The sequence below is a fragment of the Tachyglossus aculeatus genome, chromosome 21 (genome assembly GCF_015852505.1).
Source record: "Tachyglossus aculeatus isolate mTacAcu1 chromosome 21, mTacAcu1.pri, whole genome shotgun sequence".
NCBI lineage: Eukaryota > Metazoa > Chordata > Mammalia > Monotremata > Tachyglossidae > Tachyglossus > Tachyglossus aculeatus.
Genome location: NC_052086.1, coordinates 8,435,205 through 8,447,194, shown reverse-complemented (window position 1 = coordinate 8,447,194; position 11,990 = coordinate 8,435,205). Strand labels below are relative to the sequence as shown.

Here is an 11,990-nt window from a genome sequence, read left to right as displayed (position 1 = left end):
GATAGGGACCGTTTCCATATGTTACCAACTTGTACTTCCCAACCGCTTAGTACAGTGCTGCGCACACAGTAAGCGCTCAATAAATACGACTGAATAAATGAATGAATGAATGAATGAGCGAGCCTCTCGCCCGGCCCATGACGTCACCGCTCCCCCGTTGGCACCCCCTCTCCTTGCTGGGAGGCCCCGCCCCCGCCCCGCGATTGGCTCCAGCCGGGGGTGATCGGCGGGCGCGCCGGCCAATGGGCGCTCCCCACGCCAGGTTCGCGGGAGCCGAGACCCCGGAAGAGGGAAGGACTGACGGCGCGGGCCAGCCAATCGGGAGCGGGGAGGCGAGGGGCCCGACCAATGGCAGAGCGCGGGGGGCGGGGCCAAGGAGGCCGGGACCGAAGGCCGGAGGGCTCCAGAGGTGAGGAGGGGGGCGCCGCCAGCGGAACGGGCGGGGATTAATAATAGTAATGATAACGATAATAATTAAATAGTGATGCCATTTCTTCAGCGCTTACTATGTGCCAAGCACTGTACTAAGCGCTGGGGGAGAGACAAGGTAATCACAGTGTCCCATGTGGGGCTCACAGGCTTCATCCCCATTTTACAGATGAGGGAACTGAGGCACAGAGAGTAATTATGGGATCTGTTCAGCGCTTACTATGTGCCAAGCACTGTTCTAAGCGCTGGGGCGGAGACAAGGTAATCACAGTGTCCCATGTGGGGCTCACAGGCTTCCTCCCCATTTTACAGATGAGGGAACTGAGGCACAGAGAATAATTATGGGATTTGTTCAGCGCTTACTATGTGCCAAGCACTGTTCTAAGCGCTGGGGGAGAGACAAGGTAATCAGGGTGTCCCAAAGGGGGCTCACAGGCTTCATTCCCATTTTACAGATGAGGGAACTGAGGCACAGAGAATAATTATGGGATCTGTTCAGCGCTTACTATGTGCCAAGCACTGTTTTAAGCGCTGGGGAGAGACAAGGTAATCAGGGTGTCCCATAGGGGGCTCACAGGCTTCATTCCCATTTTACAGATGAGGGAACTGAGGCACAGAGAATAATTATGGGATCTGTTCAGCGCTTACTATGTGCCAAGCACTGTTTTAAGCGCTGGGGAGAGACAAGGTAATCAGGGTGTCTCATAGGGGGCTCACAGTCTTCATCCCCATCTTTTAGACTGTGAGCCCACTGTTGGGTAGGGACTGTCTCTATATGTTGCCAACTTGTACTTCCCAAGCGCTTAGTACAGTGCTCTGCACAGTAAGCGCTCAATAAATACGATTGATGATGATGATGATTTTACATATGAGGGAAATGAGGCACAGAGAATAATTATGGGTTTTGTTAAGTGCTTACTATGTGCCAAGCACTGTTTTAAGCGCTGGGGGAGAGACAAGGTAATCAGGGTGTCCCATCCCCCCACCAAGGCTGTGAGCCCGCTATTGGGTAGGGACCGTCTCTATGTGTTGCCAACTTGTACTTCCCAAGTGCTCAGTACAGTGCTCTGCGCACAGTAAGCGCTCAATAAATATGATTGAATGAATGTGGGGTTCACAGTCTTCATCCCCATTTTACAGATGAGGGATGTGAGGCACAGAGAATAATAATAATAATCGTATTTGTTAAGCACTTACTAGGTGCCAAGCACTTTTCTAAGCGCTGGGGGAGAGGCAGGGTAATCAGGTTGTCCCACGTGGGGCTCACAGTCTTCATCCCCATTTTACAGATGAGGTCACTGAGGCCTAGTGAAGTGAAGTGACCTGACAAGTGGTAGAGCCGGGATTAGGATGACACCTACCCTCCCTCCCTGCCCCATCACCATCCCCCAGCTGCAAGGTCGTTGTGGTCCGGGAATGTCTCTGCTCTATTCTTGTCTTGGACTCTTCCCAGCCCTGCCACTTGCCTGCTTTGTGACCCTGGCTTTTCTGGGCCTCGGTGACCTCATCTGTACAATGGGGATGGACACCGTGAGCCCCATATGGGACAACCTGATTACCCTGTATCTACCTTGAGAAGCAGCGCAGTTTAATGGAAAGAGCCTGGGCTTGGGAGTTCTAATTCTTACACCACCACTCGTCAGCTGGTGCTCACAACGGGGCCTGGCACCTAGTAGGCGTTTAATAAATGCCATCATTATTATTATTATTAGCTTGGATCTCAGAACAGGGCCTGGCACCTAGTAAGCGCTTAATAAATACCACTGAAAGTAGAAAAAGTGTACTATAATGGTCACAATCCCCGCTCACAGTGAGCTTACGGTCTAGAGGGAGCCGAAACAGAGCCGTGTTTTTCCCTCCTTCAGTCCGCGGTGCCTGTGGCCGACGGCCCCCTGCCCCCGAGGCCCAATGAACCTGGCGACCATGGCAGCGGGGGTGGCGGAGCCCAAGTGGACATGGGCCTGGGGCTGGTTCCGGTGGGCAGCGCTCCTGGGGGTGCTGCTGGGGTCCCTGCTGATGCTGCTGCTGCCCCGGGGGAGCAGGGAGGAGCCGTGCACCCTGGTGCTCAAGGGACTCACCCTACTCCGGAGCAGGCTGGACGGCGGGCACCGAGCCGCCGCCGGCAAACCCGGCCCTCCCATCACCGCCGCCACCGGGCTCAGCGTCACGGCGGGCGGGGTGGACCTGCTGGTCGTCAAACAGAAGCCCTCCGCAGGTAAGATCCTCGTTGACCCTTCTATTTCCACCCCATCCCCTACCCAGAAGCCACCAACAGTATGAGGAGGGAGAACGGGGATGATAACTGAGGGGTTTGTTAAGCGTTTACTGTGTGCCGGGCACTGTACTAAGCACTGGGGTGGGTACAGGCCAACTGGATTGGACGCAGCCCCCATCCCCCTTTTACGGATGAGGCACAGAGAAGTGAGGTGACTCGCCCAAGGTAACGCAGCAGAAAAATGGCAGAGCTGGGTTTAGAACCCAGGCCCTTCTGACTCTCAAACCCGGGCTCTATCCACTGGGCCACCCCGCTTCCCCACTCTAAACCCCGTTTTGCGGATGAGGAAACCGAGGCCTGAACAAGTTCAGTGACTTGCCCGAGGTCACCCAGCTGGCCAGTGGCAGAGCTAGGGTTATAACCCCGGTTGCCTGACTTCCATTTCTGGGGTCTTTCCGTTAGCCCTCAGAGTTTCTGCTGAATCTTTATTCACAATGCGCACTATGTATTTTCCACACTGTTCTGCCTGTTGAGAAGCTGAGCGCGGGCCTAGGAGTCTAGACTGTAAGCTCATTACGTCTGTTTATGTAATTATGTAGTATGTCAGCTCACGTGTCTGTTTTATGCTCTTGTACTGTACTCTCCCAAGTGCTTAGAACAGCGCTCCGCACAGTGATACCATTGACCGAGTCAGGGGTTCTAATCCTAAATCTGCCAATGGTTTGCTACGTGACCTTAGACAAGCCACTTCTCTGGGCCTCAGTTCCCTCATTTGCAAAATGGGGACTCAATCCCTCCTTTTTGGGCCGGGAGCGCCCCGTGGGACAGGGGCCGTATCCCAAGTGATGAACCTGTATCCACCCCCATGCTTAGAACAGTGCTTGCCGCATAGTAAGCATTAGCGGATACCATGGTGATACTACCGCTCGTGTGCCTGGCGGGTGTCTCGATGTATCATTAGAGCAAGTAGCCCTCTTAAGCTTATTATGTGCAAAGCACTAAGTGCTGGGGAGGATACAAGGTGAGAGGGGGCTCACGGTCTCGTACTGAGCGTGCCGCGCCTTGTACTCACCCTGCTGCCCGAGCCAAGCCGAGGGTCCCTCCGGGTGTCTTGCAGATGTCCAGCTGGAGGCCAAAGCAGCTCTGAAGCAGGCGCTGGAGATGAAGCGTCAGGGCAAGCGGGCGAAGGCCCACAAGCTCTTCTCGCACGCCCTGCGGATGAACCCGGACGACGTGGAGGCGCTGAACGAGTTCGGCATCTTCTCCGAGGAGGAGGAGGACATCGTCCGGGCCGACTTCCTCTACGGCAAAGCCCTGGCCCTGTCGCCCTGCCACCAGAAGGCCCTGAGGAACCGGGACCGGACGCTGCCCTTGGTGGAGGAGATCGACCAGCGGTACTTCGGCCTGCTGGACGCCAAGGTCAAGAAGGTGATGGCCGTCCCCAAGGGGGACTCGGCCCTGCGCCGCGTCATGGAGGAGGCCTACTTCCACCACATCTACCACACGGTGGCCATCGAGGGCAACACCCTGACCCTGGCCGAGATCCGCCACATCGTCGAGACGCGCTACGCCGTGCCGGGCCGCAGCCTGGAGGAGCAGAACGAGGTGGTGGGCGTCCACGCCGCCATGATGTTCGTCAACACCACCCTGCTGGCCCGGCCCGGGGCCGTGACCCTCCGCGACGTGCTGGACATCCACCGCCGGGTGCTGGGCTACGTGGACCCCGTGGAAGCGGGCCGGTTCCGGCGGAGCCAGGTGTTCGTGGGGCACCACGTGCCCCCGCACCCCCGGGACGTGCCGCGGCAGATGGAGGAGTTCACCCAGTGGCTCAACTCGGAAGACGCCGCCAGCCTGCACCCGGTGGAGTTCGCCGCCCTGGCCCACTACAAGTTCGTCTACATCCACCCCTTCGTCGACGGTAACGGGCGGACCTCGCGCCTGCTCATGAACCTCATCCTGCTGCAGGCCGGCTACCCGCCCATCACCATCCGCAAGGAGCAGAGGGCCGAGTACTACCACGTCCTCCAAGTGGCCAACGAAGGGGACGTCCGGCCCTTCATCCGCTTCATCGCCCAGTGCACCGAGACCACGCTGGACACGCTGCTCATCGCCACCACCGACTATTCCGTGGGGCTGCCCGAGGCGCGGTCTCCGGGGCCGCCGTCGGACGGCCGGACCATCCCAGTCAAGACCTGACCCCTCTCGGGGCGTCCGGTGGGAGCGGGGAGCCGAGCGTCCTCCCTCCGGGACTCGCTTCTCGCTCGGCTGCACCTTACCTCAGACGTTTCTCCTTACGTGCTAAATTAAGCCCGGCCCCCCACGTTTTAATTTATTCTGCCCAGTTATTTATTTTGTTCTCCCGCGTTAGCGGACTAAAAAATGCCAAGGCTGCGAGTCCCCGGAGGCACGATGGACGGACACCGGGATGACTGTCGCGCCACGGTCGGATCGCGTGCTCCCCGCCTCAAAGAGGCGGGGCCGGAGCAGAGTCTCCCAACTAAATGGCCCGTGGGAATTTTTCGCCACACTGAAGCAGGGGGCTTTGGGGGCGAGGTGGAAAGAAACGCCGGGAACAGGTCAAGGGATCTGTTTTCCCGGAGAGGGTCGGTACCTTTTGAGAACCAGATGTAAATTTTGAAGAGCAAGTTGGCTGCTCTTCATTTCCGACGTCTGGGTCGGTCCACTGGGGGTGAGGGGAGGCCCGTCGCAGGCTGGGTGGAAGGATGAGAATTTGGATATTAACTTGGGGGTTTGTTGGATAACAGTTTGATTTCACGGCCTGTTTATTGTCAGGAAACCCAACCTTGGTGACCGGAATGTTATTTTGTGTCTTCAGCCTCTAATGTGCGTTTAACTGGATATTCCCCGCCCACCCTCCCCTCTCCCCCCATTTTTTCTCCATTTCAAGCTCCACAGAGTTCCGTAGACCCACCTGTTAATAAAACAGCTGTTTGTCTACCAGAACTGGCCCTGACCAACCAGATTCAAACTAGAAACTGGACAATTGTGGACAGTAAATTGAACAGTTGTGGACAATGTCAATCTTTTGTCTCTCCACCCCAGCATGATTTCCATCCCCGTGCTGGAAACGTTTTTCTCACCCTAGTAAGGTCTGGCTCTGAGAAACTGCTACCAGTGTAGAGGACACTCCAGGTAGAAACTCCACCCCATCACTCCCCGTGTTCTTGAAAACATGGTTTTCCCACACTGATGGCGAGCTCGTTCTCTTCTTCCAGCTCCGGAGTTGGTCCCCTGCATGCTGCGTGAAGGGGTTTAAATGTTTCTAGCACCTTGGAAGGAGGTAAAATGTTACAAAGTTACAGTTACATAAAAGTCAGCTACATCCTGCGGCCTACATCTCATTTGCTATGGGCAGGGTTTGGGCTCTTTGTGACCCAAAAGCTAACCGGATTCCCTACAGGGACTGGAGCTCCCGAAAAATTAAATTTTCTGACGGCAGTACCCGCCTACAACGAATGTACCTAGAAATGCTGGAGGGCTGCCTCGGAAACTTTTAAACTTCCCCATTCTGGGTTCGATCTGGCTGAAGACTTCTCACTTAAGATATTCTGGTTACATCAAAATACAACCAGGAGTGACAATGAGGGAGATCGGGGAGAGTCTTTAGAGGGATGAGTTTCCCTGCTAGGCCCAGGCATTAAGCTGACCTGTATAAAGGATGTTCGCCTTTCTAAAAAGGCAACGTGCTTTTACTTCATGACGTTACTTCGTCCCTACTGAATCCAGACCTAGGAAGTATACGGTCTTGGGAAGACAACTCACGAGATGAGCCGAATGGCAACCTGATCGGAAAAAAAGACACTTTATAGTTTGACTGCAAAATGAGTGGTTTGCACTTTAGCTGTGTCCAAGATGTTATTTTAACCGATTATTCTAATAAACTATTTTATTAAGTAAACCCGTCCTGTGACATTTCCTCGTGGGTCTAAAGCTTTGCCGCTGCAGGAAAGCAATTTCTTACCAAGTTTTGGGATGCAGGATAACAAAGGATGTCCTGGCTGGGATAGCACCCCTGGGGAGGGTGAGGAACATGGGGTCTTTTCTGGGTGGGGCAAAGGGAGCCCACGGTCCCAAAGCTACAGCGCTTAGTACAGTGCACAGCTCTTAGCGCAGTGCCTGGCACAGAGTAAGCGCTTAACAAATACCACAACTATTATTACTTCAAAGAGCACACCTCAACTGGAAGGTGGAGGGGGGAGATTCAGAGATCAAACCGAGGCCCAATCCTGATCCTTGAAAGGGAAATTTTGGTTTTGTTTTTTTTAAATCAATCTAAGCGGCTCCTTCAGACTTCAAACGGGTCAAAGGAGAAGCTGTGTCCTTCAAGGTGGTGGAGGGATTCACACCCTGATAGAGCACAGGCCCTGGAGTCAGAAGGTCATGGCTAATCCCAGCTCCGCCCCTTGTCTGCTATGTGACCTTAGGCAAGTCACTTATCTGGGCTTCGGTTACCTCATTCGTAATCAAGGATTGCGACTGAGCCCCACAAGGGACAGGGACTGTGTCCGATTTGCTTGTATCCACTCCGGTGCTTAGCACACTGCCCGGCACACAGTAAGTGCTTAATGAATACTGGATTGTACTTTCCAAGCACTCAGTACAGTGCTCTGCACACAGTAAGTGCTCAATAAATACAACTGAATGAATAAAATATTATGATAACTACCCCACCTGCACCCTCTTTCAAGGCAGACTTAAGTCACCCCCAGGGACAGACTCTCCACCTCTCCTGCACAGACTAGAGGGTGGCTAAACCTCACCTTCAGAACCGGAGTCAAAGATGCCCCCTGCTCCAACGACAAGTCCACCCTTCTCCTGCCCACCCCAGTTTACAACTCAATTCCCCACTTAGTGCCCCAGGGAGCCAAAACGGTTGAGGGGAGTGAAAAGGTTGCATGGATGGGGGGAGAAAAGGGAGGGACTAGGAAGCCACCTTGCAGCAACATAGTAGAGAACCTCTGTTTAATAAAACCAAGGCGGCAGGAGGGACAGAGTCGGGTTCGCGCCGAATGCTGAATGCGGACAACAGAAATTGAGGACTCAAACCCGGGGTTCACACGAGAGATACAGGGTCATTTAGCACACGCGGCGACGGGAAGTGGTCCAGGGCGGGAGCGGACAGGGTGTGCACATACCAAACCGACGTCTCCGGTGTCTCCGCTTTGGGAAACAAAGACAACGGGTTTGCCGAGTCGTGTGCAAATGCACCATATAAAAATGGACGTTATCACCTGGAAGGGAACATCCACCCCGTGGACGGGTGATGTGGTTTTGCCCCTCCCCCCTACTAAAATAGGCCATCATGGTGAATCACTAGCGTCTGCCATCGGATCGGGTGAAAAACGCAGAGAGAGGTGGGCGCGGCTGGCGTGGGGGCCGAACGCAGGGCATCGGGCTGGGGGGGGGGGGGCTGCCCGCAGGCCACTTGGGATGAGTGGAGCTCTGTGAGTGTGCGCTATCGAGGTGTCGCTTTCATCTCTCCCCCATCGGACAGAAAAATAAAGACCCAAAAAACAAAAAACACGAAACACGAATATCCTATGAAACTCCTCTCCGTGCCCAGCCCGTACAGCTAGCGCCATTTCCCCGGCTTCTTCCCCTCAATATGAGGGATCATCTTCGGTCCGCCCACCCCCACCCCCGGCTCTCTCTGCCTAATCCGAGCCGGGCTCCCGCCGCCGGCTCCCCGCCTCCCCAGGAGATGCGACCGCCCTAAGTGGCTCTTGGCGGTGGGGGACGAATGGCTGTTTTCTCTCGCTAGCGTTAAGTAAGGACACAAAATGGCTTCCTAGAAGGCATTGTCACATCTCCCCTCCGGTCCCGTTCACTTTTTCAGGAGCATCCTGGCGAAGTCGGCGTTGGACATTTTGGCCCCCGGCGGGGACGGGGAGGAGACCCCGGCGGACTCGTCTGGGCCAGTCCCGTTCTCCGTCTTGGGGCCGGGGCGGTGGAGGGCCCGCGGGAGCAGCGAGAGCTGGGTTCTTCCTTTTCCCCTTCTGAAGAAGTAAAGGGAGACATTAGGGGGAGCCCAGAAAGGCGGCCACGGGTCACCACCCGCCACGCAGGATCTCCTTACTCTACGAAGCACCCCAAATACTCCAGGGGATCGTGGGTATTAGTGGACACCTGGAAAGACAGCAGGCCCGGTGCTCAAGAGGCCTGGGCTCTAGCCCCGCTGGGCAGTCTCGGGCCAGTCGCTTAACTTCTCTGGGGCCCCGGTGCCCTCATCCGTAAAAAGGGGATAACCACTTCCCCCTCTCCGACTTGGCATTCACGACTGAAAGTCGGTCCCCGGGGTTTCTGCGTGAACCGCGGGGCCCTCCCCAAGTTAGCGGAGAACCGACCGCCCGGAGGGAAGCTTCGCACGGTCCGGACGGATCGCCCCCGGGAATCCACTGGGGAAAAGGAGGTTCAAAGCCCACCTTCCCCTGGGATACTCACGCTCCGTAAATCTGTCGCGGTACCATGGGGGCCGAGGCCTTTCCTGCCTCGGGTCTGTCCGGGAATTTCCTCTGTGGGGGGTTGCTGATGGCCACCTTGATGGTATTCTGTTTGATGGTCATGCCGTCCATCTTCAACACCGCCTGCGAAGCCTGGGCTTCGTTCTCATACTCCACGTAGGCCAGGCCCTAAATGAGGAAAACCCAAAGGCGTCGGCAACTCGGTCGACCGATCCGTCACACTGATCGAGCGCTTGCTGCTTGCAGAGCACCGTACTAACCACTCAGGAGAGTACACGAGAACAATAAACGGACCCATTCCCTACCCACAATGAGATTACAGTCTAGAGGGGGACACAGACACTGGTACAAATAAATCACAGCTGCGGACAGAAGTTCTGTGGGGCTGAGGGAGCGGTGGATAAGGGGTGCAAAGGAAGGGGAGAAGAGGAAACGAGGGCTGAGTCGGGGAAGGCCTCTGGGAGATATATGCATTTGATAAGGTTTTGGAGGTGGGGAGAGTAACTGTCCGTTGGAGATGAAGAGGGAGAGCATTTTGGGCCAGAGGCAGGATGTGGGCGAGGCTGGCGATGAAACAGACGAGATCCAGGGACGGTCAGTGGGTTGGCAGTAGAGGAGCAAAGTGTGTGGATTGGGCTGCAGTAGTAAATGCAGGGAGGAGAAGTAAGAGGAGGCAAGGTGACTGACTCAGTGCTTTAAGGAATTATAGGTAAGATGGCCAGAATAACAACAACTCTAGTACCAGCGTATTCATTAAGGCCCCCTCCTCTGAAATATACAGTCAATAGCACACTCAATTCCTCATCCGGCTAAATCCGGTCGTCAACATTTATTATGCCGCCTCCATTGGAAGGGAAGCTCCTGGCGGGTAAGGAAGGGACGTCTTGCTTTCGCCGTGCTCTCCCAAGCGCTTAGGCAGCGAGCGCTGGAGAAATCCCATCCCCGCTTCTACCCCCGGAACGGTGACCCTCCCGCGCCAGGCGGTCTCCCTGAACCGGCCCCCCGGGGCTCCTGGCTACCTTCGGTTTCCCGGCCCGGTTGGTGACCAGCCTGAGGTCTTTGATGGTGCCGTGCGCCCGGCAGATCTCTTCCAGCTCTTCCTTAGTGCAGGAGAACGGCAGGCCGGAGATGAACAGTTTGTGCTTCTCGAGCGCGGTGCTGTACCTAAACACCTGTGAAAACGGGATCAGGACGCTCGCCAGTTGGAAGCGCCATAAAGACCGCCCCCCTGCCCGGAATCTGGCCCATTTTCCCAGGGCCCGTCCACGAGGGTCTTCCGGAAGTTCCAATAAAGGGATCCCGGCGCTGAGAATTCCACGACTACCAATGGTGGGCGGCCGGCCATGTGGCTACCCATCATATTAATTCATCCATTCAATGGTATTTACTGAGCACCTACCGTGTGCAGAACACTGTCATAATAACATCTGTTAAGCGCTTACTATGTGCAAGGCACTGCACTAAGCACGGAGATGGATACAAGCAAATCGAGCTGGAAGCGGTCCCTGTTCCATATGGGGCTCAGTCTTAATCCCCATTTGTCAGATGAGGCAACCGAGGCCCCGGAGAAGTGAAATGAATTGTCCAAGGTCACAAAACAGACAAATGGCGGAGTCGGGATTTGAACCCATGACCTTCAGACTCCCAGGCCAGGCTGCTTCTCACTAAATGCCAGGCCTCGGGCTCGCTTGACTTGTGGTCGGGGTGGGGGTGGTGTGTTCCTGCCCCGAGGCTCCCCGACCGGCGAGAAGGCAAGAACGTACGAAGTTGAAAGACAACGAAGAGGGTCTTGAGCCACTGCACTAAGCGCTCGGGAGAGTACGACAGAACAGAAAACAGAGAGGTTCCCCGCCCACAACGGGCCGACAGCCCCTCTCTCGGCAGGCGTACCTTGAAGTCCGGGTGCTTGTTCTTGTCGACGCAGGGCGACACGAACATGGGGCGGTCGGCCACCAGCTGACGGTCCAGGCCCAGGGCCTGCAGGGCCGCCTTCTCCTCCTTGAACTCCACGTAGCAGTAGCCGCGGAAGTCGCCCCGGTTGTTGAAGATGGGGCGGATGTCGGCCACCTCCCCGCAGCCCTCGAAGAGGGGCCTGAGCGTGCTGGCCGGCTCCCCCATGCTGTAGGGCAGGTTGCTGACGAACACCGTGATGCTGTCCTTGTTGCTGTCGTGTAAGACCTTGGGCATCTCCTTCTTCAGGGCGGCCGCCTTCTCCTTCTGCTTGGAAGGCGGGTCCACTTTCACGGCGGCGCTCCGCCCGAACAGTCCCGCCTCCAGCTCCATGGCTTCCGTCCCTTCTGGCACAGGCAGGCCGCTTTCGCCTCTCGGCCGCTTGCTGGGCTGTTCTGCGGAACATCCGAAAGCAAAAAAATAAACAGGGTTGGGAGGTGGGGGGGATTTGGGACATCCATGAAGTTACCTAAAGTATTCCCGGTGGGAGGGGAACATGTCGACTAGCTCTTTTGCAGTCTTAGTCCAGGGCTCTGCATGCAGAAGGGCTCCATAAATATCGCTGATTGAAGTGTCTGTTTACTGTTGTACCGTACTCTCCCAAAGTGCTTTTAGTACAGTGCTCTGCACACAGTGAGCGGCTCGAGAAACATGACTGAATGACTGAGGAGCAGTGTGACCTCGTGGGAGGAGCCAGGGACAGGGGGTGAGAGGGCCTGGGTTCCAATCCCAGCTCCGCCGCTTGCCCGCTGGTTGTCCTTGGGAGAGTCACTGTACAGGGCCTCAGTTTCCTCATCTGTCCAACGGGCATTTAGGTCCGGTTCTCTTCCTTAGACTGTCAGCCCCTTGTGGGACAGAGGCCGTGTGTCTGACCTGATTATCTTGTAGCTATCCTCAGTCCAATGATTGGTGCA

At 55.9% G+C, this 11,990-nt stretch overlaps 2 protein-coding genes across 2 annotated transcripts in view; one reads left to right on the top strand and one right to left on the bottom strand.

The window, feature by feature from the left end:
• The first annotated feature begins 2,149 nt into the window (after window positions 1-2,149).
• On the top strand, window positions 2,150-6,563 carry FICD (FIC domain protein adenylyltransferase). The gene is made up of 2 exons (XM_038763754.1): window positions 2,150-2,644; window positions 3,762-6,563. The coding sequence occupies exons 1-2, from the start codon at window positions 2,338-2,340 to the stop codon at window positions 4,838-4,840; spliced, it is 1,386 nt and encodes a 461-aa protein (XP_038619682.1). The 5' UTR covers window positions 2,150-2,337; the 3' UTR covers window positions 4,841-6,563.
• Window positions 6,564-7,599: 1,036 nt separating this feature from the next.
• The window catches only part of SART3 (spliceosome associated factor 3, U4/U6 recycling protein), a 31,601-nt gene continuing 27,210 nt past the window's right edge, over window positions 7,600-11,990 (bottom strand). Inside the window, exons 16-19 of the mRNA XM_038762689.1 lie at window positions 11,017-11,471; window positions 10,146-10,298; window positions 9,107-9,294; window positions 7,600-8,661 (exon numbers count right to left, since the gene is read on the bottom strand). Of these exons, the coding sequence (XP_038618617.1) occupies window positions 8,490-8,661; window positions 9,107-9,294; window positions 10,146-10,298; window positions 11,017-11,471 (968 nt within the window). The 3' untranslated portion in view covers window positions 7,600-8,489. The remainder of the gene's footprint in view (window positions 8,662-9,106; window positions 9,295-10,145; window positions 10,299-11,016; window positions 11,472-11,990) is intronic.